Genomic DNA, 26,774 nt, shown 5'->3' with positions numbered 1-26,774 from the left:
GAATTGGATGAAGTTTCTCTTATGCAAAATTCAACCCATTTTGGGTTTCTGTGACTCATTATTACTTCCAGCAGCACTTCAGTGATCATGTTCTTTTTCCGAGGCTGCCCACCTGACTGAGCTGAGGAAGGAACATTTCCCTTGTTCCAGTCTTGCTGGCTTTCTTCTGTGTCGATGTTGATGTGAATTTTGCAGTTGGAAGATCCAAGTGTCCACTGGGGCCCCTGGGCTGGGCTGTGGGGAGAGGGGTGGGTGAGGTAGCAGGTGACATTAATAGGAATCTGAAGGAGAAAGAGGGCCATCTCTCTCCTGTCCTGTAGTCATCTGAGAGAGAGGACGACCGCAGAAACAGAGACCCCAGTGCCTCTGTGTAGCATGTTGGAGTCCCTTGTGACGAAAATGAAAATGTGTCGTTCTGTCCTCAGGGTTCTGGAGACCTTCTCTGTATAATGTAGCAAAGAGAAAAACAATTGAACCCACTCTTCTTCAAACACTTTCTAAATTTAAATTGTATGCGTTTATTTTTTGAGATAATACACTGACATTGTTCAAAATGCAAAAGAACCAAGAGAATATACAGTGAGAGTCACACGTTTCTAACCTCTGGGGCAACCAATAATATTGGTTTCTCGGATCTCCTTCCAGAGATATCTTATGTACATCTGCAAGCAAAAGGGAAGATAGTCCTTCCCCTCTTTTATTAAACATATAACATATTAAACTTATATATACATGCATATGTACATACAATATATATGTATACAAATTTTACATATTTAATATTATATGTTAAACATAACATAAAGAGCTTTCTAATTACTTTTATGGCTAAACAGTATTTCATCATTTGTACTATAGTTTACTTAACCTAGTCCCTGTGGTTGGACATTTAGGTTGTTTCAATCTTTTGTGTACAACACATGATGCTGCAATGAATAGCCACGGACATATACTCGTATTATTTCACATATATACGAGGGGCTGCAAGGCCTAAGGATGTGTGCGTTATAATTTTGATGGATAATGCCAAGTTACCTTCCAGAGAAGTCTCACTCCCACCATCAATGAAGCATAACAGTTTAACCCCAGAAGCTGTGGTTATCAGGACAAGCTTCAGTGTAGGCACTCTAGGTAGCTTGCTCAGGAAACTGGGTGATAAACCTTGGCACATAGTGCAATTTGGTAATTATTTTTTTTAATGCAAGAAAGAAAGATTTCCATGCCATAATTCAGAGCTCTAGACAGACTTCTGGCCACATCTCCAATGTATCTAGGAAACAAATCAAAGTTACCCCGAACTAGACCTTTCTAGTCCCTACCCATCTGCATCCCTGCTCTAAGAGTAAGTAAAATAAGTCCCAATGATAACTGCAGTGCAGCTCCTAACTCAGTTAAAATGGACAAGGAGTGGTGGTGTTTTGTAAATTTTTTTATTGAGGTATAATTGACATGTAACATTATATTAGTTTCAGATGTACAATATAATGATTCGATATTTGTATATATTGTGAAATGATTACTACAAGTCTAGTTAACATCCATCACTATACGTAGTTACACATTTCTTTCTTGTGACAAGAACATTTAAGATTTACTCTTAGCAACTTGCAAATATAGAGGGTGCCAAAAAATGTATACACATTTTACGAAAGGAAAAGGCTATTGAAATTGTAATACTCAATATATACCAATAACAAAAGATGAATACAAGTTACGTTTGACTTCTGCAATTATTAATACAAGAGGTGCTCAAAGTGGTTACCATCCACATAATTTTAATACAGTTTTTTCCTTTCTGAAAATGTGTACATATTTTTTTGGCACCTTCTTTATACAATACAGTATTATTAACTATAGCCACCATGTTGTAATTACTGTAAATAATGTTATTTACTTTTTTATTTTAAAGCAAATCCTAGACAGTATGTCATTATGCATCTCTAAAAAAAAGCTATGATCCTTTTCTTAAATGACTATAACCATAACACTATTATCTCAAGTAATTCTTCAGGGTTATCTAATACTGAGTCCATATAACAGCATTTTCCTGATCGGCTCAAAACTGTCTTTTTAAAATTGTTCTTGTTCAAATTGGTGTCTGACCAAGGTTCTCCAATCATTTTGGTTGTTGTGTTTCTCCTAATGTGGAGTGGCCGCCTTCTATGCAGCCACTGACCTCTTGAGGAAGGCACGCCTTTTGTTCAACACCATTGACCGAATGAGGAAACGGAGTCTGCTGCCCATGACTGTTTCACACTGTGGCACTGGCAGTTTGCTCTCTTATAGTGTTGCTTGGCTTGTTCCTCTATGTCTCCTAATGCTAGATGGAAGTTAGCGCTACGGGCTTAATTCGATTCAGGTTCAGCTTTATGGGTGAGAACACGTCATAGATAGTTCTGCCCAGGGATGCTTCCAGCGTGAGGAATTTCTCAAGAGAAAGCTGGGCAGCAGCCTTTCTTTTCTTGTCTCACGTGAGAATATTTCTATAAATCTGTTTTTTTGTTTTTAATCAGCTTTCTGTTTCTTCTCCATACAACCACGTTTTAGAACTGGATCAACTCTTTGAATCTGAGCGCCGATAAAGAACAGGAATTAGAGATGGAAAGACAAGAGCCTGGCAAGTCCACACTTGGTCAGTGCTTGCTGGAGTCTCCCTTCACTCGGTTTTCTGGATGCCAGCATTGTACGATACAACTTTCCATGATGATGGAAATGCTCTATATCTGCACTCTCAGTATGGCAGCCACTGGCCACATGTGGCTGGTGCACACATGAAATGTGGCCGGTGTGACTGAGTGACTGACTTTTTAATTCATTAAAACTTAAATAGCCATATGTGGCCAGGGGCTACTGTATTGGATGGTGCAGCTATAAAGACATTTTAAAATGACTTGAGGCACAGATCTGTCCCACCTCCATTGGGATGTAACTGCTGTCCCTTTTTAAAAAGTCACGTTTAATGTAGTTAGTTGCTTGGGATCGACATTTACAGAGCTGCTACTGAATTGAGTGGGCAGTTCACAGGCTCTGAGCTAGGTGCACTGAATCCACGGGGCTTGACCCAGAACAGATGATGGAAGGAAGTCACCACCTCAGGACAAAGTCAGACTCGGGCTCAGGTCCTGGGAGAGGGTTCAGGTACAGGAAGATGCTCCGTGTGCCAAATTGACAAGGAGCTTTTGATTAAGTAGCAATATGTAATTACTATGTAATCAAAATCAGGATATATGGATGCAGGCATATTATTGGTCAGGAGATGCACGAATGTTGACTTTGTCCGAAAATAATCTCAGGTGCCAATTTTTTCTTTTAAAATCACGTTCCCAGTGTCACTGCTGTACCCAGTGGTAGAGATACAGATGTAGGTATTATATTTGGACATGTGCAAACTGACAAAATGTTGAACACCTTCACTTTTGAAGGCATTGTATTGGACAATGAGATAGGTACAAAGATGAGTAAGATGTGGTCCCCACCGAAAGGGAGCTTTTAAGCTAGCAATAGATTGTTATCTATTGAGTATTGGTTATGTGCTAAGCATCTTTTGTAATGTTCATTTGGTCCTTACAACAGCTGTATTTAAGGATGGCATTATTAGCCCTGTTTTAGAGATGAGTAAATTAAGGCCCCAGGAGGTTACGTTACAAGTTCAAAGCAGCCCAGCCACTTAAAGGGTCGAGCCAGGATGCAAATGTGAGCCCAAGCTACCATTATATTTCTCTAGGATTATGGTGATAGGCTCCTAATGAGTCTTCTATCAATACTTCAAACCCTGCCCTCTTACCATATTACTCCTCTGCTCAAAACCCAATGGCTCCCTCTCTCTCACGCAGAGTAAGAGGCCAAAGCTTTACACCGGCCTCCCAGAACCTGTATTTCTCGCCCCATTACCTCGCTGCCCAGTCTTCTCTACTTTGTTTGCTCTGCTCAAACCATACTGGCTTCCTCTCATTGTAGTGCTTTTGTACCAGTGAGTTCCTCTTCTAAGAGCATTCTTTGTCCAGATATCTAAACGACTCCATCATCCACTGCAAGTCTGTAAATAAATGTCACCTTCTCGATGAGACCTACTCTGACCATGCATTCTCCATCTCCTTACCCTACTTTATTTTGACTTATATTGCCTTCTAATATATTTTATAATTTACATACTTTTTGTGAACTGTCTGCCGTCACTCCCCTGTGTGCACGTAGGGTGCGAATGTAACTTCTCTGAGGCAGGACTCCTTCCCCCAGCCCCGTTGTGTTCACTGCCATTTCCTAAACGCCTAGGACATGCCTGATGCACACTGCACATTCAGTAGATGTTCACTGACTAAAGATGAGTGAAACTTAGTTTTGTCCAATTTCAAAGCCACACTTATATTTTATATACGGTGGGGGTGGGGTGTAAAAAACTGTATACACATAGACACTTTGGTGAGCGTTGCTCAAGCAGTAGTTCGCCATAATCAGAAGTGTCTGGACGCTGATGGTACCCACTTTGAGCACCTCTTGCAATTGCAGAAGTCAAACGTGACTTGTATTCACCTTTTGTTATTGGTATATATTGAGTATTACTATTTTAATAGTTATTTTTTCCTTCTTAAAATGTGTATACATTTCTTTGGCACCCTCTGTATAAGTACATACTACTTGTTTAGGCCTGTGAAGTTGTCCTGGTTACTTTAAAATGCATGAATACACGTAGAATCATATGGGAGAATCAGAGTAACCCAGGCAAATTATATGTTGAGCCGACTTCCGTTAGTTTGAAGACCACTCCTGGCACAGTACTGGCAAAGCTGTGTAGCTACATGAGGCTGCATGGTACTGGCCTCATGTAGCTTCTCACAAGGCCGGATCAGACGTGGTCAGGAACTGTGGATGAGCTTCCGAGCTTCCATGTTTGAGGATACTGCCCCATCACCGAGGGTGCTGTGTGTGTGTGTGTGTGTGTGTGTGTGTGAGAGAGAGAGAGAGAGAGAGAGAGAGAGAGAGAGACTTTGTCTCCTACAAAAGCAGAAATACTATGCTTGTTATTACCAACTTTGCTGAAGAGAAACATGAGAGGGTGATTGAGGAACATGGTGACTTAGCCAATATATGTAGTAAGAAAGGATGTGGTTTTAGAATTAAGCTGCAAGTTTTTGTCACTCTGCTATTCAAAATAGTTAACAGAAATTATATTTCTCTTTTTGGAAAAAAAAATAGGTTATTCTTGGTGAAAATTTGACTTCAAATTGTCCGGAGGTTATCTATGAAATTAAAGAAGAAACACCTGTTTTCCATAAACTCGTTCCTCATCCTGAGAAGAATATCTATATCTATCTAACAGCTGGAAAAGAGGTAGGTAGAAATACTAGTTATTGCTTCTGACTTATGAAAAAGAATGGTTTAATTGACGTCATTATCTAGTAGTAAAGCTTTTACATTGAACTACCAAGTTTCAAAACTGCTGCAGGCTTTGAGAAGACCTGCACTGGTTCACAGGCATGGAATTTAAAACCTTACTGTCATTAAGTGAGCAAGAAATATTACCTATTTAGACAATTTTATTATTGGCTATATATTTCCAATGCCAAGTTTTTCAGAGGATGGTGTGCTTGCAAATGGGCACATAATCAGCAAGGTAACTGAATTTACACATTTATTGTGTGGGCACTAAATGGTTAGATGCATTTATGAATATGCCCAATGGGATTGGCTTTGGGATTTGGGGTTAATATCAGGTCACAGTCTCATACACATTCATGAACCAGGAAATATACGGCATTTGCCCTCCCTCTCTTAATTTATCTGGCTGTTTTAGTTTTCCTTCTTGCTTCTGCTCACTGATATATAAAGGATACATTTTCTTCATTTTTACAAAGCGCTTTCATCAGGGAAAGGGGAAGGAAACTAATTTTTATTGAGTCCCTATGTACAAGTTACTCTTCTTTACATGGTCTCTCTAGATGAGAGGCATAGAGTTGTGTGCATACACATACATGTGTAAATAAACAATGTTAAAGAAATATGTGAATGTAATGCTGTAAATTTGCCCTTGTTTTATAGATGAAGAGTCTGAGACTTGGAAAGGTTAAATAACTTGCTCAAGGATATATGTAGGTTAGGCCTTGTCAGAACTAGGACTTAAATTATGCCCTGATCTCTAAAGTCCATGATAAATGAGATCAAATCCTACATTTGTCAAAATTAAATAGGTCATTCTGGCACGGTGGTTTTGACCCATGACTATGGGAACATACAAAGTGCAAAGAAGATGATTGAAACCTACATAATTATATAAGGGAGGTAACCAATGCCATTGGCCCACCCCAATTTTTCATTCTTTTCCTCTCAGTCGTCCTTAGGAGGATAGCAATGACTTTAATCTCCATGTGCTGTTAGAGTCACAGAGTATGTGTAAGCACATTGTAATTTCTGGAATTCCTAAAAAGGCCATATTGCTCTTTGTGTATTGGAAAGTTCGTCATGTCCAAATCACCACGTTGAGATGGCCACTGGATCTCATCTACCTTTATATATCAGTTCTTCACTCTAGAGAATCTTCTTGACCAGCCTTCTTCACCATTCAAACACTTTTTATTGTATTTCTTCCTCAGGGTTCCCGCAATTGAAATCTTTTTCTCTACTCAACAAACTGTATATATCAAGTAACACTTCCCATTCTCAGGCTTTATTTATCAAGGGCATCTCAGAACTGCCAGTCAGAGAACTGACTGTGCTACCACACAGAACTGATAAAATTCCAGCGCAAAGCAAAGACACTTGAAGTCTGGCTTAATCTGTGCATATTTTTCCATTCAGCTTTTTGAAACATTGCAAATAACTCCTAAATCCTCATTATTACCTTCCCTGGAACCCAAGACTGTGGGATGGGAACCACTGTGAGAGCCCCCAATAGTTGACGGGTCCTCACTTTCTGACAGTAAAAGAGTCTCTGGTCATTCAAAGCCTGAAGTCCTGAGGAGAGTTTTCAACTGGGTATCAAAGCTGGTTACTCTTGCATTCTTTAGTTAGGGTTAATTACTGTGAGAGATCCTATCCGTAAGACTCTGATTGAGCTAATATAACCCACAAGAGGCAAAAACCTAAGGAAGGTCCTTTCCTAGACTCTTGGGCAGATAGTAATGGCCAAACTAGCATACTCTGGTACACCCATAGGATGGTATAATATGTAGCCATTAAAAATAATCATATGGAGATATATGTATTGCTGTAGAATAATCACTATAATGTGTTGTTAAGTTGGAGAAGCAGGTCCAATGTAGTATTTATAGTGTCCTCTCTTATACAGAGTTATATGTTTGTGTGTTTAAGTATATTGTATGGTAATTCTCATAGAATGTTCTAGCGATTCATACTTCACTAAGTGTTCTGAGCACAAGTGCTCCTAGGAGCAGATGTTACTTGCTATACCCCTCCTGGAGTGTCACGACGCTTGGCATATTCAAAGGCTCTCAGAAACCTATTTCGCTTTTTCAGTGTAAGGTTTCACATGTTTGTTGGATGGTGGAAACTTTTTCTCACACAATAGCAATAGCCAACATTTATGCAGCATTTAGTATGTGCCACATGATGTTTGTCATAACGCCATGAAGTCAGCAGCACCCTCTCCATTTCACAGACGAGAAAACAAGGTTAGAGATACTGTGTGACATTTATGAAAAATTCCTCAGAATTAAAAAGATGTTTTGTGAACTCCAAGGAAATAGCCACATTCTGGTTAATTCTAGCTCAGCCTGGTGGTCTGCTCACCACATCTATCAGCGGCACGGAGGACCTTGAAGTGGACGGGTCTGGTTATGTGCCATGAAGTCAACTTAGCATCAAAGGCTACTCCTCAGGATAGCCTGTTTTCCTGGCAGCCCGCTTCTAGAACACGCCATTTCTCTAACCCTTGTATGAAGTTACTTATGCTTTCTGGCATGTACAACTTCTTGGCTCAATGAGCTCCACAAGTTTCTTTCCTACCTGCTGTGGGGCTTTGCCTGCAGAAAATGTGCCATGTGACACTCAGTTTCTCCCTGGTCCCCAGCTCCCTGCTCCGAGGCTCCGACTGTTGCCTCCGCCGCCTGGGTCTGCCCAGCACGGTGCCTGCACTGTGGGCTGCCATTGCTGACAACTGGAAGAGGCAGCTCTCGGGGCAGGAAATGATTTGACACACACCCCCCTCCCCCCGTTTCTTTCATTTTCAACTCCAGTGAGGGGATATGAGCAATTGAGCCAGGAGCTGAGGTGATGGAGCTACCCCTGCAAGGGGTGTGGGAGGGTTCTCTTCACTTCTAATCCAGTGACAGCCTCATGCTGACACTCCTGGGTCACAGGCTTTCCTATGTCCAGATGTTCATTTCCAAAGTGCCGTTGACTATCTCTGTATGAAAACCAGGTGACCTGATTCCATCATCCCTTTCGACACCATTCTTAGCAAATCAGAAACCTGACTGTATATCAGACTCACCTGAGTGAGTGCTTGAAAATAGAGATTCCTAGGCCCTACCTTAGACCTACTCAGCTAGCGTCTCAGTGGTAGGGGTCTGGGAAGCGGCATTTTCACACGCTCCTTGGGTGATTCTGAGAACCCCTGCCCCCGGAGTCATTGTGGAGACATTCAGAGTTTGAGTCGATAAATGTCTCTCTGTAGCCCTTCGTCAGATAAGGTGTGGTCGTTTTTCTGGCATTGCTAATAATTCCATCTGAACTGCTGCCATCTTTATTTTTAGGTGAGGAGAATTCGTGTTGCAAACTGCAGTAAACATAAATCCTGTTTGGCGTGCTTAGCAGCAGCAGACCCTCACTGCGGCTGGTGCCATTCGCTACAAAGGTATTTCCTGAATTTTTTCTCACCAACTCACACTTTCGAAAAAGTGTCATGCTGCAGAACACTTGTTGCCCCACTTTACCCCTTCATTCCAATGACCTGGGAGAACTGCTCTTGTGGCTGACTAAAATATCACTGTGCAATCCTAATGAATTCTCAGAGGTGCTCCCACCCGTGTCAGTGCTTCCAAACCATTTGGGTTGGACCACGCAGGGTTACCCACTCTGGGGAAGGCGGGGGCAGGTATGTGACACACAGGAGGATAGGCTGGCGCTGTCAGTCTGCTTTTACTTTGTACAGAGTTCTCTAGACTCGAGAGAGAGGCGAAAGGTTCTCCCTCAGGGGAGATAAAATAATAAGGATGTTTAAAAATTTTCAAATGAATTCTCACAATGTCATGTATTCGATTGGCTCAGTGGGAGCCTCATTATTGAGGATGTTGTTTCTGAATGCGCCGTACAGCTGTGGGCCTGATGTACAACCTCAGGCTCCGGGCAGCCTCTGCCCAGCCTGGTCTTGAATTACGATGCTCAGGACCCAGCTAGGCTCAGTGGCGACCTAGCGTGGTTTCCTTGCCATGGCAGCTCCTAGCATCGCTGGGACGGCCTGGTTGGATTCGCTGTTGCCATGGCAACCCAGTACTGGGGCTCTCGCTATAGAAGCAAGGAGGAGAGAGCCTGAGCTGCAGCTCAGGCAGGGGGAAAAAAAAAAAAAAAAACCAAAACAAAACCATAACAGTGTCTGTCAGTTTGGCGCTTTCAGTTTTTAAAGGTAAAAAAAGGATAAGAAAGAGTAGAACAGGTACAGAGAAGCTGAAGGCTGAACAAGGGGCAGCCTGGGGAAAGAAAGGGGGACTGGGGAGAGAATTTGGGAGCCTCTGGGGGAGGAAGCCAAGAGCAATGAAGGGGGCGGGGGGGAATTACAATGTAAGCAAGAGGGTCAGGAAACAAACTGAGAATATGGGGATGGAATTAATGAAGAGTTCATGGAGGATGTCAAAAGCTGAGATGCACCAAGACGCATAATTGTCCTTGCCTTTCACTGCGCTTCCTTACCGGGCTGTTTCCGTCAGCATCACTGGCAGACAAAAGATGCGGGGCCAGGAACAGTCTCATGAATCATTGTAACTGGGTAGGAATGCTTTCTTCTTGCCGCTTACCCAAGACTAGAGTTTAAGAAATGAGCTGATCAGGAACAGCACTTCATCGCCGCACAGCCACTAAGCAGTTTTGCCCAAGTCTTTCCAATCCGTTCCATTTGTGTTGGTTCCTTGGCTGTGTTTCTAGAGCTACATGCGGGAGTTAACTCAGTGACGATGGTGATCAAATGGCCATACATAGCTGGTAGCCACAATAGTGACAAACACAGGTCTGGAGTTCGCAGGAGAGGTCCAGGCTGGTGATCAGAATTTGGAGTCAGTAGTGTTTTGATGGAATGCAAGAAAGCCTAAGACTAGATGAGGAAGGGAGTGTAGATTGAGGGGAGACGCAGTTGGAGAACTGAGCATTGAGGTGGGGCAACGTTTAGGGATCGAGGGAAATGAAAAGGAAACAGAAATGGAGAGGGAACAGCTGGAAAGGGGAGAAACATAACTGAAGAAAGTGGTCTCCGGGAAGCCAAGGGAAGAACGGAGCGGGGAGTGGTCCACGGTGCCGGACCGTGCTGAGAGGTCAGATAAGAGAAGAAGATAATTGATCCACTGGACTTAGCAGGTGATGATCTGGGAGTTTGACAAGGGCAACGGGGAAGAGGTGCTAAAGCTGCAAGAGAAAATGGCAAGGGGATAGAGCAGAGACAACTCTTTAGAGTAGCTTTGCTGAGAAACAGAGCAGAGAAATGGAGCAGATGCCGGAAGAGAAAGTGGGGTCCAGGTTTGTTGTTTTTAAGATACATGAAATAACAGTGCATTTTGGGGCTGCTGGGAAAGTTCCAGTAGAGAGGGAGAAACTGATGATGCAGGAGAGAGGAGAGAGTTGTGGAGTATTGTCTTTCAGCAGATGAAGGAAAATATGACCTAGGGCCCCAGTGGGGAGCCAGCCTCAGACAGGCGTGTGGACCGCTCCTTTTGGTCCTGGGAGGGATGTTGAGGAATACCGGCCCAGGAGCAGGTGGATGGCGGAAGTACAGTGTCTTTTCATATTGTTTACATCATTTGCAGTGACTTAAGATGAGTGAGAGTGAGGGGAGGCGGGGGAGGGAGCCCTGGTGGTTTGAAGGGAGAAGAGAAAGAAGGTGTGAAAGAAAGAGAGAGAACGGAGATAGGAAATAAAGAATGATGGCCGGGAAGCATTAATGCCCACTTGAGGTCCGTGGTCTGACTTATGTGAAAACAGTAAGCATAGTTTTGCTTTCATAAGCCCTGTTCAGCTCCATTGGCATCATCATGGAGTAGGCAAGAGATTTAGCCAGAGTTGGGTCTTTGCCCGGAAATACATCACAAGGGAACAGTGGGGCCTGGATGCCAAGGGTACATGCAAGGGATGGACAATGATACCGATATGGATATTGATACTTAGAATAGTAGACTCTGGGCTCTAAGCTGTAAGTGAGCTCTAAGGAGGGAAGTGAGGACATGAGGGGAATGAGGTCTGTGAAAATGTGGCAAGATCCGTGCACTGGAGGTTACAGTTGGGTTTAAGACTTGTTGGAGGTAGGGAATGGAAAAGGGGTAGTGGTTGGACTGTGGGGAACTTGAAATAAGGTTATGGAGAGGTTAGAGTTATTATTGGTAATGACGAGGTCTAAGGTATGGTTATGTAGCTGAAGGAAGATGGAGAACGAGATTATGGGCAGAGACAGGTCAAGGAACTGAGGTGTCAGAGTGTTAGATGGATCACCCACCTGTGCGGAAATTGCAATCACCAAGAATGATATGGGAACAATGTTGGAGAAAATGAGGAACTAGATAGTCAAGAAAATAAAGGAATTGGCCCATGAGTAGGGTTAGTTAGCAGATAGTTACAACAAGGAGGAGTGTGGGGTGGTGGAGGCTGAAGGGATGAGCTTCAAAGCTGGGGTGCGAGCTGGGGTGGGCTTAGGAAGTAGAGAAGAAGAATCGTCCAGAGGAGGAAGTAAGACATAAGCAGGACACTTAACAGTGAGGAAGAGGAAACCGCCAGCCCGTGAGCAGGCTGTGGGGAAGCTGTGTCCTCAGGGGAGAGCGTGGTTCAGTAAGAGCAAGAAGGTGAGAGGAGGAATCAGAGGAGGCTGGAGACCTGGGGTTTTTATTGATGGTGGGCTGAGTCCCAGTCTTTTATAAAAGCCTGCTCACTGCTTCCCCTGCTGCGGCTCTTATTCCCTCACCCCTTTTAAAATATGGATCATGTCATTCCCCAGCTTGATAACCTTTACTGGCTTCCATCTTAGAATTCAATCTGAGTCCTTTATATCCGGGGCCTGCATACAAGGCTTTCCATAATCTGGCCCTTTGCTATTAGGTTGGTGCAAAAGTAATGGCGGTTTAAAAGGTTATGAACAACGGCACAAACCGCAATTACTTTTGCACCAACCTAATACTTCTCGGACTTTTCATGCCACTCTCTCCATTCATTCTACCCCAGCCACACTGGCTTCCTTTCTGACTTAAGAATATACCAGGCTTGTTCCTGCCTCAGGGACTTTGCACTTGCTGTGTCCTCAGTCTAGAATATTTTTCCCCCGATCTTTCCATGGCTGGCTCTGTCTTGATCATCAGGTCCTAGCACACACATCTCCATCTGACTGTGCAGGCTGCAGTAGCCTCATCTCACTCACAATGACACCACTTTTATTTTCTTTATAAAAGAAAATATCTGGGGCCCGCCCAGTGGCTCAGGCAGTTAGAGCTCCATGCTCCTAACTCCGAAGGCTGCCGGTTCAATTCCCACATGGGCCAGTGGGCTCTCAACCACAAGGTAGCCAGTTCAATTCCTCGAGTCCCGCAAGGGATGGTGGGCTCCATCCCCTTCAACTAAGATTGAACACAGCACCTTGAGCTGAGCTGCCGCTGAGCTCCCGGATGGCTCAGTTGGTTGGAGCACGGGCTCTCAACCACAAGGTTGCCGGTTCGACTCCCACAAGGGATGGTGGGCTGTGCCCCCTGCAACTAGCAATGGCAACTGGACCTGGAGCTGAGCTGCACCCTCCACAACTAAGACTGAAAGGACAACAACTTGAAGCTGAACGGCACCCTCCACAACTAAGATTTAAAGGACAACAACTTGACTTGGAAAAAAAGGCCTGGAAGTACACACTGTTCCCCAATAAAATCCTGTTCCCCTTCCCCAATAAAATCTAAAAAAGAAGAAAAAAAAAAAGAAGAAGAACTGAAAATTCAGATATTTTGAACTGAAATTATCTTCTTTCTCTGCCTCTTCTTTCACTAAAATGTAAGTTGCATAGGGACCTTGTCTTGTTTATTACTGTATCCCCAGAACCTAGAACAATACCTGGTATATGTTAAATGAATGGAGTAGATTGAGTGATTGGGAAACTCTACCAATGGCAGGTTGAGACTTGTGTGTTGAGTATTATAAAACATTCTGGATTTGTGGACTGATGGCCCTTCCCATCTATGTCAGATCACTCGCTTTCAAACTGGCTAGGGTTCTGGCCTAAGATTAAATAAAACTAAGCCTCAGATCTGTGACTCACCGTTAAGCTCCCAGTAGCATTCAAAATTAGGAATTCTAAAGGGGGATGTTTTCTTATAACTGTAGAGCATCCCACTGTGTTTATTTTAAATGTCACAGATTTATTTAGAAAAATAACTTATTTTCTCTGTTGAGAAGGTTGAGTTTTCTTTCATACGTGTCTAGAAAGTGGAATTGTTGGGGGTGGGGCAAGATAATGATCTTAACTTCCTTTTGATCGGCTGTTAAGAATAAGCATCCAGTATAAGCAGATAAAAAGCAATTAGATAAACAATGAGCTCTAAAAAGTCTAGTATTTTATTGTTGGAACCTCCAATTCAACCTGTTCTGAATTTGTCTGTGTGGGTGGAAAGTGAATTTTTGCAGGCTGAATATCTTGGGCTTGGAAGCAGTTTCTCAGTTGCTCCCATATTGCAAAGCATAGCACATGTGTTCAGTTATGGATTTCCACAAAACTGGCAATCCTGAACCAATGAATGGATGAGGTTCCAAAAGTTCATTTGCAAGTTTGTTTGGCACTCAGAATGCATTTTCCACAGAAACAATGTCATACATTAAGGACTGATTCCCAAGTCAACCCACCAAATTCAATTTATTCAATTTCGACAAATATTTATTGAATATCTACCAAAAGCCCCATGTGGGAAGGAAGATAACTAGGTGATATTGAGAGAAATCAGTTGCCATCCCTGGCCTTAAGGAATTCACACGCCAGCTAGGACGCAGACGTGTCAATGGCCAACATTCATTCATTCAGTCAGTCATACATCCAATCAACAAATATTTATTGAGCTCCTACAGTGTGCTAAGCCCTATGCTAGGTGCTCAGGATACAGTTCTGTCTTATCTACATGGAGCTTGCAACCTAATGAGGGATGGAGACAAGTGCATTAGTCAGGTTTCGACTCCAATGATACTCAGTAACAAACAAACTCCTAGTGGCTGACAGGAACAAACATTTGGCTTTTTGCTCATGGGTCAGCTCCAGCACAGGGTGGAGGGAGGTGTTGGGGTGGGGGTGGGGGGGACATTTCATCAAGCTGTAGGTTGACAGTCTGATTCAGATCTGCTTCACATGCCTCTCATCCCCACATCCTCTTCTCAAGGCAGAGAGCAGAAGCACAGGAGCCCAAGCTGAGCTCTGCAGCATCGCCCAAGCCTCTGCTCACAGCATGTTTGCTGATATTCTCTTGGCAAGTAAGTCATATAGCCAAGCCCAGCATCAGCACAGTAGGGAAATACACTCCGCCTACTCTATTGGGAGACAATGCAAAGGCACATGGCAAAGGCTATGGATGTGTAATACTAGTATAGGAGAGACTGAAGAATTGGGAACAGTAATCTAGTCTACTTTAGTAAATTAAGGAGCTACCAATCTCCCAGTAAGTAAATAGAGTGTAATAAGTGTTAGCACAAAGGGAATGGTGGATTTCATGGAGGTGCATAGAAACCATCTAACACAAACTTGAAAGATCGGGGAGGCTTCCTGGATGAAGGGCTGTCTAAGCTGGACCTGAAGTGTGAGCAGATATCAGCCAGTTAGAGGAGGGAGGGGAAGCTAGCTCAAGGAACAGCCTGGGCCAAGGCTAGGAGCTGTAGGACAGCCTGGCCTGAGGCTCAGTATGGCTGGAGCATACAGTGTAATAGACAGGTGGTGGGAAATGAGAGCCGCATGATGGGCGGGGCAGATGAGGCGGGTTTTACAGGCCATGTGACAGCATTTGGATTTTGTTGGAAGGACTGTGAGGAGTCATTGCAGGGCTTCAATTAGAAGAGAGATGAGATCAGATGTGTGTTTTCGAATAAGCATTCTGGTGTAACATAGACTGGAGGGGACAGCGCTGGAAGCTGGCCAATCACTTAGCAGGTGGTGGGAAACCAGCAAGAGACTGGGGACTGAATTAGATGGTAGTGCCCATGGGAAGAAGTGGGTGGACGTAAGAGTTATTTGGAAGATAGAATTGACAAGACTTAGTGATTAATTGGATTCCTCTTTGAGTCCAACACTAAAAATAAGGCCATAAAATAGAAAAATACAATATCAAGATGGCCCCTGTTTTCCTGGGAGATCTGTTCTTTCTCCCTTGATCCAAGTCCTCACAAAGAAAATAAAGAAATGATACTCAGACATACACTGGATTCCTGCTGTGTCCTAGGCTCTGGACTAGGAACTAGGTTGGAGCTGAAAGGATGGGCACCTACGTTTGATGGGGAAGGACTTCTGAGAGATGCTGGAGCTGAGTGTCAGAGGGTGCAGTGAGGTGAGTTATCGCTCTTCTCCCAGCAATGCAGGGACATTGGTGTTGGGATAATAGTGGAAGGAGTGCTGGCGTCTGGCTTGGGTGACCAGGAGGACAGAGGTGTCATTACTGAGCAGGAATGGAGGAGGAGTAGCCCATTTGGGATGCACAGCAGTGCAGGAGGATGACTTCCCCATTGACGACAGCAGAGGAAGACGAATGCACATTCTGGAGTCTGCTTGCTTGGGATCGAGAAGCCCGACTTCTGTGTGACCTGCAATTTCTTCTCTTCCATAAAGCAGGGTTGTAATAGTACCTACCTTACAGGGTTGCCGAGAGAATTAGATCCGATAATATGCATAACGTCCTAGACACAGTGCCTGTTCATAGCAGTAAGCACTCAAGTAATGTTAGCTTTTATGATGGTGGGACCCCAGAGCCATTAGCTGTAACCGAGGTTGAGAAAGGCTTCCGAGAGAAGGTGGCATTAAAATTAGGCCTTAACACCTGAGTAGACTTTCACCAAGGGAAGGAGGGGGTGGAGGGCATTTCAGGCAGAAGAGCCAGCACAGGAAGAGGTCTTCTGAGGCAGCGATAGACTGAATTATATGTCCCTCCAGCACTGGGTCCAGAAGGAAGGAGGCAGAAAGGGTCCTGGGTGGGACCAGGATGAGAAGGGCTCTGCGTCTGGACTTGACTTGTTGTGCTCGGAACTTATTAAAGGACTTTAGCAGAGGACTGCCCTGATCATATTTGTGTTTTTAAAAGGTTATTCTGATGGCAGTAGAGATGAACTGTGTTAACCCCAGCATTAGTTGTACTGCACTTCCCACCCCGACCCCTTCTATGATCACTGTCCTTTGGTACATTTTGTAAAGAGTGAGTTTATCTCACATATCTTCCTGAGCCATCTACTCGGCAGCTATTTCTCCAGAGTTCATGTAACCTGCCCCCCTTCAAACACCACCATGGGGCTCTACTTGCTTTGGTCCCACTCATGCAATGGAAGCAAGATTCCATTGGGTCCTCTTTATTTTTATTTTTATTTTTTTATTTTTTAAATTAATTTATTTTTAATTAGTTTCAGGTGCACAAGACAAAGCAAAACTTAGATGTTTATCATTTATATCCCTCACACTGTGTGAACCCCCCTCCCCCCATCCACTATCCCTCTGTGCGTTCCCCAAATTAATTTTCAAACCCCCATGACCATCTTGTGGTTACCGACTATTTTTCAAAACCTCTCACCTTCCCCTTATCCCCACCCCCCCGCCCCTCTAGCAACCCTCCATTGGGTCCTCTTTAGAAAATGGGCCACGCAGGAAGGGCCACACTCGCCTTTTGTTGTCTCATCCTGTAATGCATTGTACAGGATGTGTACAGGGTGGGGACCAGCCCTCCAGGTACGCCAATCATAAGGTGTCTATTGGCCCCCCTTGCTCGTATTTATATGACTTAATATTTGCCCATGCTCTTCATGTTTCTTTCATGTTGACAGTTGGAAGACCTTCAAGCAGCCGTTGGTAGTTTTCAGGTCTTCTGCTGCCGATAGGCTGTTCTACACGTGAGACTGTGAACCAGATCTGTTCTCCACTTGGCCTAACTGGGCTCTGTGGCCAGTCCCCCCAGCAGACTTTCTGAAAGGGTTGGTAGTAATAGAAGGGGATTTTGAACATAAAAGAGAAAACTGAAATTTAAATGCTAAACATATCTGTGCCTCAGAATAACAAACAAAAAGAGTTCAACGATTTGCTTCTGGACACCTCCAGTTCCTTGCATGGTTCTCCTGCCTTGAGGTCTGCCTTCCTTCTCTCCACCGAGAGACATTCCTTCCTCAGGCCTCCCCAGGGTCCATCAAGGGCTATTGTTGCCCGAAAACTTGACCAAGACAGCCTATGGAGCACGGTCACCTGTTGCCACATTCTTCTGAAGCCTGAGTTTCTCCAGTCGAGTCTGCCATCGTGAGGGGTGGGCAGTACTAAGCCGCGAAGGCCGCTGAGTGCTTTTCAGTAGAGGTGTCCCTCAGGGCGTGCCGCTCACTCTTCAGAAGGACGTACAGTGCCCCTCCCTCAGGAAGCCTGCCTGGAGCCCCGGCCCAGCCAGGAGACTTGGTCTGCATGCCCGAGAGGGATATGTGCATCATGCACCAGGTACTATGCCCTGCACATTCCATGCCATGTTCCATTTGGATCTCCTGGTTCCCTATGAAGGAAGCATTATTACAATACCCACCTTAGAGATGAGGAAACAGCCTTAGGTTGTGTATTGGTTTCCTACTGCTTCTGTAATAAATTACCACACCCTTGGTGGCTTAAAGAAACACATGTTTATTATCTTCCAGTGCTAGAGGTCAGCAGTCTGCAAAGGGTTTCATTGGGCTAAAGTCGAGATGTAGAAAGGGCTGTGTTCTTCCTACAGGCTGGAGGAAGAATCCGTTTCCTTGTCTTTTCCAGCTTCCGGAGGCAGCCTGCATTTCTTGGCTCATGGCTCCTTCCTGCATCTTCAAAGCCAGCAGTGTAGCATCTTCAGATCTCTCTGGCTCTGAACTCTGCTTCTGTCATCACATCTCCTCTCTGACTCTGCTCCTCCTGCCTCCTCTTATAGGGACCCTTGTGAATACATGGGGCTCATACAGATAATCCAAAATGATCTCCCTATTTGAGAACGTTAATCACATCTGCAAAGTCCCTTTTGCCATGTAAGGCCATATGGTCACAGGTCCCAGAGTTTAAGACAGGGGTATGTTTGGGCGCCATTATTCTGCCTACCACAGGTTGCACGACTAGTGTAACCAGGAATCAAATCTAGGCTTAGCTCTAACTCCCAAGCCAGTCCCTTTACCTATCTCTGTAGTAAAGGGAAGAGCAACAAAGAGACATTACCTCTCATGGTGGTGGGAGCAGAAGAGACCCTTCATAGATGACTGACTATACATAAGAAAGATGAGGGGACTCAGGTCAACCTGAGTTATAGGAAAGCTTCCATCTGGAAAGTTTAAGCATCCATGCCTTCATTTAACAGATATTTATCGAGCACGTAGTATGTGTCAGAGACTGTCCCAAGCACTGGATTCTCTAGCAGTGAACAACACAGGCCCAAATCTCAGGCCCGAATCTCGGCCCCGATGGAGCCCTTCTGGAGACGTGCATCAGGGTCCCAGGGCTGCCAGAACAGAGGACCACCAACTCAGTGGCTTGAAAGAACACAGATTTAGTCTCTCACAGTTCTGGAGGCTAGAAATCCAAAATTAAGGTGTCCGCAGGGCGGTGTTCCCTCTGAAGATTCTAGGGGAGAATCCTTCCTCTCTTCTCCCAACCTCTGGTGGTGCCTGGTGTTCCTTGGCTTGTGGCAGCATCACTCCAATCTCTGCCTCTGTCTTTACATGGCCTTTTCTCCTTGTGTGTCTAAATCTCCTTCTCCTTTCTCTTATCAAGGTACCAGTCATGGGACATCTTAAATCCAGGATGATTTCATCTTGAGATTCTTAACTAATTACACCTGCGAAGACCCTATTTCCAAATAAAGTCACATTCTGAAGTTCTAAGTGGACATGAATTTGGGGGGAACCTTATTCAACCCATGACATGGGTTGATGGACAATGTAAAAGCAAAGAAGGAAGTAAAGAGCATGTGACATGGTGGTCAATATCGTGAAGAAGCAGAGGAGGGGTAGGGAGTGCTGTCTTGGAGGCAGGAGCGGTCGCAGTTTTAACCAGAGAGGTCCTGGATGGCTTTCCTGAGAAGGGGCCCTCTGCGTCAAGATCTAAAGAAGCACATTCAGCTTTGGGGATGTCTCCTTTCATTGGGGCCGTGACCACATCTAGCTGAGTGGCCAGGAAGACAATTAGAGACAGACGATCCTTCCCATTCTGCATTCGTTTCTCCTTTCCTTCCAATTGGGGAGGTGTCCTTGTGTTTGAAGTCTGTGCAGTGAGACTCCTTTGCGGTCCAGTGCGGCTCTAATGACAGCAATAATGGTAATAATGGGATTTGAGGGCGGCCCCTCCTTCTTGTGTGTGTGGACCCCATTGTGCCGACTAATTGTGTAGAAGCAAGTAGGACAACTGTCTGTGGGGTGGAAGCAGTGGGGAGCAAAGAGGACTATGTTATTCGGGCCTCGGGGCATTACTGAATTACCCTGGCAGAGGCAGAACCCATGCATCTGGGTTACTGAGAACGCTGGAAAGGATTTAGCGGCCGTCTAACACTGGAGAGGGGTCTTGGTTGAACCTGAATCCCCTAAGTTCTTCACCATCTATCTCAGCTGTTAGAGGAGCTGTGAATAAATCCTACTTACTTCAAAGCAAAAGGTGAAGAGAGGAAAAAACCCTTAAGGGCCACAGGTGGACCCTTGGCGGCCCGACTGTTGCCAGTGACCGGCACAGGGAGAATGCGCGCCTTAACACAGAAGCCAGTTCTGTTTGGGAGGGCAGGCAACTGAGGTCCTCCAAACTCAGCATCCCAGCTGCTTATCTGCTCCGTCTCTTTAACTGATGCTCTCTGACTTGGAACAAGTACCACTTAGGAACACTTCTCTTAGTAAATATATGTTTTAATGGAATGGATTTTTTTGAAATGACCTTATCTCAGGCAGCAGGCACTTTCATAAGTATATATTGATTGGCTTTAAATTCCTCAAATGTTTTCACTTCTCTTTGTGACCTAGTGTTTGTCCTGTTCCCAGCAACTCCTCCAACACTCAGACTCAATGCTGAGATCCTCATTACAAGCCTTTCTGCCAGTCTTTTCCCTTTCTTTCTTCTTTTCTTCTCTTCTCTTCTCTTCTCTTCTCTTCTCTTCTCTTCTCTTCTCTTCTCTTCTCTTCTCTTCTCTTCTCTTTTCTTTCTTTCTTTCTTTCTTTCTTTCTTTCTTTCTTTCTTTCTTTCTTTCTATTTTTCGTAATGTTTTATAATGTTTGGAAGCTGTATTCTGCTGTATCAAGAGTGAGCCATTTCTGATATGCCTAGAGTGGTATTCAATATTGCTTTCAGGAAGATGGGGTTGTTATTGCCACCTGTTTCCTGGTGGAGAAACTGAGGCCCAGAGAGGCTAGGGAATGTGGCCCCAGTTACACAGAGAATGTGTGAGGGAGCAGCTTTCAACCCAGATCTTCCTAAGTCAAAGGCATCATTTTCCCATTTTTATTTCCATGCTACCTATTTTTTTTAACTGTCTCATTTAAATTCTCTAGTTCATGGTTTGCATTTGGGAATAAAAATGCAACTTTTAGTACACTCCTCACCCACAAAAGAACCACATGGGGTGAAGGCCACAAATCCCTTTTGTGTGAGTGGTGCAGTCTGCAAATGTGTTTTCTGTGTGCTAAGTAGCTCATAGTTTCAAGACAAAGGATGGTTTTCCACCGCGCCAGTTGATCGGCCAACCCAGTGAACAAAAATCAATGGGACAACTTATGCTGGTATCATGGAGACATAGACAAGAATTTAGTCACTTTAAAATTTAATTCCTAATCCAATTCAGCTAATGCTTGTTGAATACCAGCCGTGAGCCAGGCCCCGTACTAGACCCTGGAGGAAACAAAGAAGAATGAGGTTCTGCCCGAGAGAAGCTCACAGATTAGTGTGGGAAGCAGACACCAAACAAGTCATTCCATTACCCTGTGGAACATGCTGTTGAGCTGGTGCTCAAGGTGTGGGGAGACCCGGAAGAACCCTTTAGTCTTGGGAGGAAGGAGGGTTGTGATTAAGAATCTTCCAAGAAGTCTTGAACTGTGTCTGCCTCAGAAAAGGCGTGCTGGACGTTGAGTTGGTATGTGTGAGCAAGGCAAATGGGCCGTTGGGTTAACCTGAGTGCCCAAATCCCTGTCTCGTCTTTCCCATTTTGGCTTGTTTGGCTTGTGTCACTCACATTTTTGCTGAAATTCGATTTCACTTGCCTGTGTAATAAATATAACAACTACTACTACTATTTATGATAAGCCTCAGTTAAATAGGTATACATTTTGTCAAACTCTGTGAGGTAGTAACTGATATTATCTGCATTTCTGCAGATGGAAAGCCTGACACACAGAGAGGGCACATGACTTGCCCAAAGTCACTGGCTTGTAATTGGCAGAACCACTGTCCCCGTTCTTCACTAACTTCTAGGCAGCCTGCTCTTTAATCAATTCCTTGCACAGACCAAGCTTTAAGTGAACTCAGGTTCTTGGCACATGCTGTTCCTTCTGCCTAGTATGCTGTTCCCACTACTCTTGATGTAGTTAGATCATTTTCATCCTTGAGCTCTGAGCTGAAATGTCATCTTTCTTGACCAGCCTATCTAAAGTAGTTCCTCCAAGCTACAGTTTTGGTTTCTAAAGGAGACTTGCCTCAACTTGAAATTATTTAAAATTATTGTCTGCTTGTTTGGTTTTTGTCTGTGTGCCTTACTGGGATATAAGCTCATTAAGAGAGGGACTGTAACTGGCTTATGCATTGATGTGTCCCCAGTGTCTACTCAGTGTTTGGTGTCCAGTGGACACTCAGTAAATATTTACAGAATGAATGCCAGATATGGTAGCAGGCCCTGGGGTTGCCAAATGAATAAGCTGGGCCTCTCCCTTGGGGGACTTACAGTCTAGTCAGAGAGACAGGCAATCGGCAGCTAATGCAATGTGCTATACGAGGAGCACATACAAGGAGCATGTGCATGGTACCATGGGGACACAGAGCAGGGAACATCTGCTTTGCCTGGAGGCTGGGCAGACCTCATGGAGGAGGTGATGTTGAACTAGCTTGATGAAGGAACATGATCTCACTGAATGTTTCAGGTCCCGGGGCGTTCTGGACAGAAGGAACAGCACCAGCTAGGAAGAGCGGGGGACGTTTGTACTCCCTGTGTTTATCAAATAAAAGCTGTGAAGTGTGATGTACTAGATAGTAAGGATCTGTGTTTAGGAGCTTTCAGGCTCAAGACTCATCAACCCAGAATGATCTGGGGATGCATTCGAAGAGGAAAGCAGGGGCTACATAGTGCCGGGGTAAAGAGGAGTCTGGAAACGTGTTCTAGGCTCCAGGTCCTGAAAAGCAACCACACAGGTAGAGGAATTTGCTGTAAGCGAAAGGGTGCCAATTGAGGATGTTTAAGTAGGAAGTGGTATAATCAGCTGTGTGCTTGAGAATGACCCAGGTTTCGGTGTGGAGGCTGACTGGAGTCACTGGAGGTGGGAAAGAGGGAGGCCAACCAGAAGACTGTTGCAGGACCCCGGGTGAGAGGTGAGGGGGAAGGTGGGATGCAGGAGATAGCATAGAGCAAGGCTTAGAATTAATAGGTCACAATCAATTGAGTATGATAGTTGAGAAAAAGCCAAAAAAGGCCCAAAGTTTTCATATTTGATCTGCTGTTTGGATGACTGCCCACTAACCAAGACTGGGCAGTGTTTCCTAATGTGTGGTGCTAGAGCTTTTGACCTTGCACCAAAAAGTTGGAAGATGGTGCATCATTCATTCCTGTTTTGGAAATTTACAAAGCACACTAGCATATTCAAGGCTCCGAGAAGTCCTGCAGCAGTGAAACGTGTTTAACTAGTTTTTCCCAAACTTCTTAACAGTAGAACCCTTAAAACACTAACACCTAAAACAACCTGAAGAGCACACTTTGAGAAATGCTGAGAAATGAAGTACAACTTATATTTTCCTCTATGGCTCATACTCTGGGAGGACCCATTAACTTTTATCTTGGCATTTATGATGTTGCTATCCTGGAAGCCCTTAAAACTTTTGAGGAATTTGACACAGTCCTGAGAGTATGGACACCAATGCCAGGCTGCTAAGATTCACACCGGGCTGTCTAAGCTCTCTGCATCCCAGGTCCCTCAGCTCTGAAATGCCCGTTTGTGAGGATCCGTGAGTTAATTCCCAGGGAGCCCTAGGAACAGTGTCTGGCCCGTGGAAGGTGCTCAGTAATTGTTAGCTCTGAGTGGCAATTAGGGTAGTGTTTGAGGCCATGGGCTTGGCAGCCACACTACCTGGTTTTGTAACTGAGCACCTCTGCTAATTCTGTGACCATAGGAAAGCAATTTGGAGACTTCTATGCCTCAGTTTCCCCCATCTGCAAAGCAGGGACAATTATTGTACCTTCTCATAGGTTAGTGGCGAAGAATAAATAAACTGCATCATGTGAAAGAATGTGGTCTGGCATGTTAGACGTTTTTGCTTTAAAAAAAAAACAACAAAGAAAAACAAACCAACTAAATTCCCTCTGTTACTAGCGAAATTTTATCATGTAGACTGACTTTCAGCTTCAGTGATGAAGACCCAATGTTTCAGCTTTCTCAGCAGCTATTTTGGGCTTGTATTTGGCATTCCCCTTTTCTGACTCTGAAGGCCTTGACTTCAAAGTTAGTTTGTCACCGTGACTTCCTATTCTCTTCTGTCAACTGAGTTTGGTTTCTTCATCTCATGGATTGACAACGTTAATGAATGTCCCTGATTCTGGGGAACCACCTGGCCCCTCCTATGAGCTCTGTGCCTTTCCTAAAAATACAGACATCAAATCACTTAGCGGAAGACCTTGGGATGCTCTTGTAGCAAAACCTTCCCCCACTTGGACACAGTCTCCTGTTCCCTGAGAGAAAGGCTGGATTGTTTCCTTGTTAAAAGTTTTCTGATATTATATCAGTATAGAATCTTTGGAACAGGTCACAGCAACCCCCACATTCAAGCCAATTACCTGATATTTAGTTATCAGTTTCCTTCAGAGACGGTCTGTTCTTGGTGAACAATTAGATTACAGGATGCTGATGAAATTCGAGGGGCAGGAAGTAGAAGTTACATTTCTGAGTTCAGAGTTTCTATTTCAAGGTTGAGTAAGTGGTAAATTTTTACTGAACAATTCTCAGTAAGTTTTCACTGAGCAATTCTAACATAATAGAGTCAGAATCTCAAGGTCCCCTGGCCATGGGCATTTCACCTGCCTGGAAACTTCCTCTCCTTTTCAGAGGTGGGTCTCCCTGTTCTTTATGTTGGCATGAAAACAATTAATAATTCAAGCTATACCCATTAAAAAATAGAAATTCTACATAAATACAATACTATAATAATAAATTTAAAAGTCGATCCAGCTGGGCACTGTTCCCAGACTACCACCTGAGCCGAAACACAAATAAGTAAAGGAGAGAAACTGCTATATAATGCAAATGGCTGCAATCTCATTGTTTTCTGCGACTCTTTTATTGCAAATATATAGTATTGAAGTATCATTATGGATAAATAGGTTTTGTGGACTAACCTGGAAGCCTAATCGCTGTTTATGACATTATTTCTGTGGGTAGAAAAGTATGTTCCATATTACAAACAGATGGTTTGCAAGCAAATTTTTTGGAACTCAATAGATTTGTAAGTTGGGGGCCTCCCGGACTTTTAACCTATAGTTGGATGTTCTGTATTCAGGGCTAGTGATGGATAAAAATTCGAGGCCTCCCAGAATCCCCACCCCTCCCAAATCTCTGCTACCCTTTTCATCCTAGAGACTGCCTCACCTTTTTATTCTCTGTTCTTGGGTCCTCATCTCTGTCACCTCATCCTGGCCTAGCCCCAGCCCCAGCCCCACCCTCCAACCACTGTTGAGGCCCCAGGAAGCTAGGAGGAACTCTGAACGTCTGTCCTTAGGCACCTTATTAAATGGCAGTTAGGGCTCATAGGAGGCCATGCAGCTGAGTGGCCACGTGTGTGGCTCTGAAGCCAGACTTCTGTCACTTGTAGCTGTGTGACCTTGGCATGTTATTGCACTTCACTGAGTCTCTGTTTCAGCCCTGTAGATTGAGGTTGTGTGAGGACCAATGGGAAAGTACCAACAGCAAACACTCAGACCAGTGCCTGGTGTGGGGCAGTGTTCCCCCTCTGCAGGTGCGTGGTGGGGTAGTTACTCGAGGATATTAGGGTTTAGACAGATTTCCATACACTCAGGAAGCAAACCCACAGTATGAAAATACTTTCTGAATTCTAAACAGCAAAGTTAGAAACAGTTATCTGGAATCCCCCTGTTCATGAGCTGGGGCCTGGGTAGGTTTGAACATAACTTTATTATGAGTTAGGGGTGATCCATGCACTTATATGTTGATTGGCAGCATCAAACTCGTGTATTACTTTTAATAAATCAGGCTCTACAGCAGATTTTAGAACAAACTGATAAGAACAGGCCTTCTTAAATAGTTTTCACTCACTAAGTTGTTTCCACATACAATGTTTTACACCGAGGAAAGGTTTTTTTCTTTTTTAACTTTTTGGTTTTCCTTCAGGCAGTCTTTTCTTTGCATCTTAGCTGGCTTTATTTCCTAATTTGTACATAGGCTGATGCGGCACACTGGCCTCATCGTGTAGGCATGCGATCAAGCTGAATACAGGACTAGAAAAATAAAATAGTGATCAGGAACCTTAGGACTTTTGGATAGACTCTCATTAGCGGATGGGGTAAAGACAATAGCTTAAGGTAGGGAAAGCAAATCTGTTTCTGCCATTTTCTCCAGAATGCACTCATCCTAATCCAAATCCAATTTCCCTCCTATCTGTGGCGTGAAGAAAATGAAAAAAAGCCAGTTAAGAAATCAGCCTATCGGCGAGTGCCTCATTGACGATCAGCCACACCAAACGTCCAACAAAGAGATTTCCCTGTTATTTGGGCAATGGCTTACGTGTTCACGCACTTGACCATTGCTTTCATTCATACATAGGAACGAGAGGGCTAGCTTTCCAAAGGGATCATTTCAAAGTAACTGGGTTTGTTTACCAAAATGTGGGAGCTCTCAGATCCGCTCTCTCCTCCTTAAGAAGTTTGAACGTGTGGGTAATGTGCTGTCATGAAGATTTTATAATCTGCAATATTGGAAAAGTAATAAGACACTGTTGTTGGTTGACCATCTGGTTATATATTCTTGGTGTCACAGTTTGCTTTTTCATTTTTTTCATTTTTATTTTTTAACTGGTAAGAAGCAAGGAATGGGAGTTTAGAAATTTCAGAGGTGTTTTCTAAATAAGAAATTCATGTTTAGTTGCTTAACATGGTTAGATTTTGTTTTTATCTTATACAAAATAGGAAATAAAAGGTTTATTATATATTTTCCTCTTCCTTTTTTTTTTTTTAACAAAACAAAAACTTGAA

The 26,774-nt window shown here is 44.0% G+C and overlaps 1 protein-coding gene across 3 annotated transcripts in view; it reads left to right on the top strand.

Annotated features, from left to right (window-relative positions):
* The window catches only part of PLXNC1 (plexin C1), a 140,871-nt gene that overhangs the window by 27,537 nt on the left and 86,560 nt on the right, over positions 1-26,774 (top strand). For all 3 annotated transcript variants that reach the window (XM_019710302.2, XM_074325267.1, XM_074325266.1), the window contains 2 exons: positions 5,194-5,328; positions 8,709-8,809. In XM_019710302.2, the coding sequence (XP_019565861.2) occupies positions 5,194-5,328; positions 8,709-8,809 (236 nt within the window). The remainder of the gene's footprint in view (positions 1-5,193; positions 5,329-8,708; positions 8,810-26,774) is intronic.

The sequence above is a fragment of the Rhinolophus sinicus genome, linkage group LG02 (assembly GCF_036562045.2).
Source record: "Rhinolophus sinicus isolate RSC01 linkage group LG02, ASM3656204v1, whole genome shotgun sequence".
NCBI classification, from domain to species: domain Eukaryota; kingdom Metazoa; phylum Chordata; class Mammalia; order Chiroptera; family Rhinolophidae; genus Rhinolophus; species Rhinolophus sinicus.
This window is presented reverse-complemented; position numbering and strand designations above follow the sequence as displayed.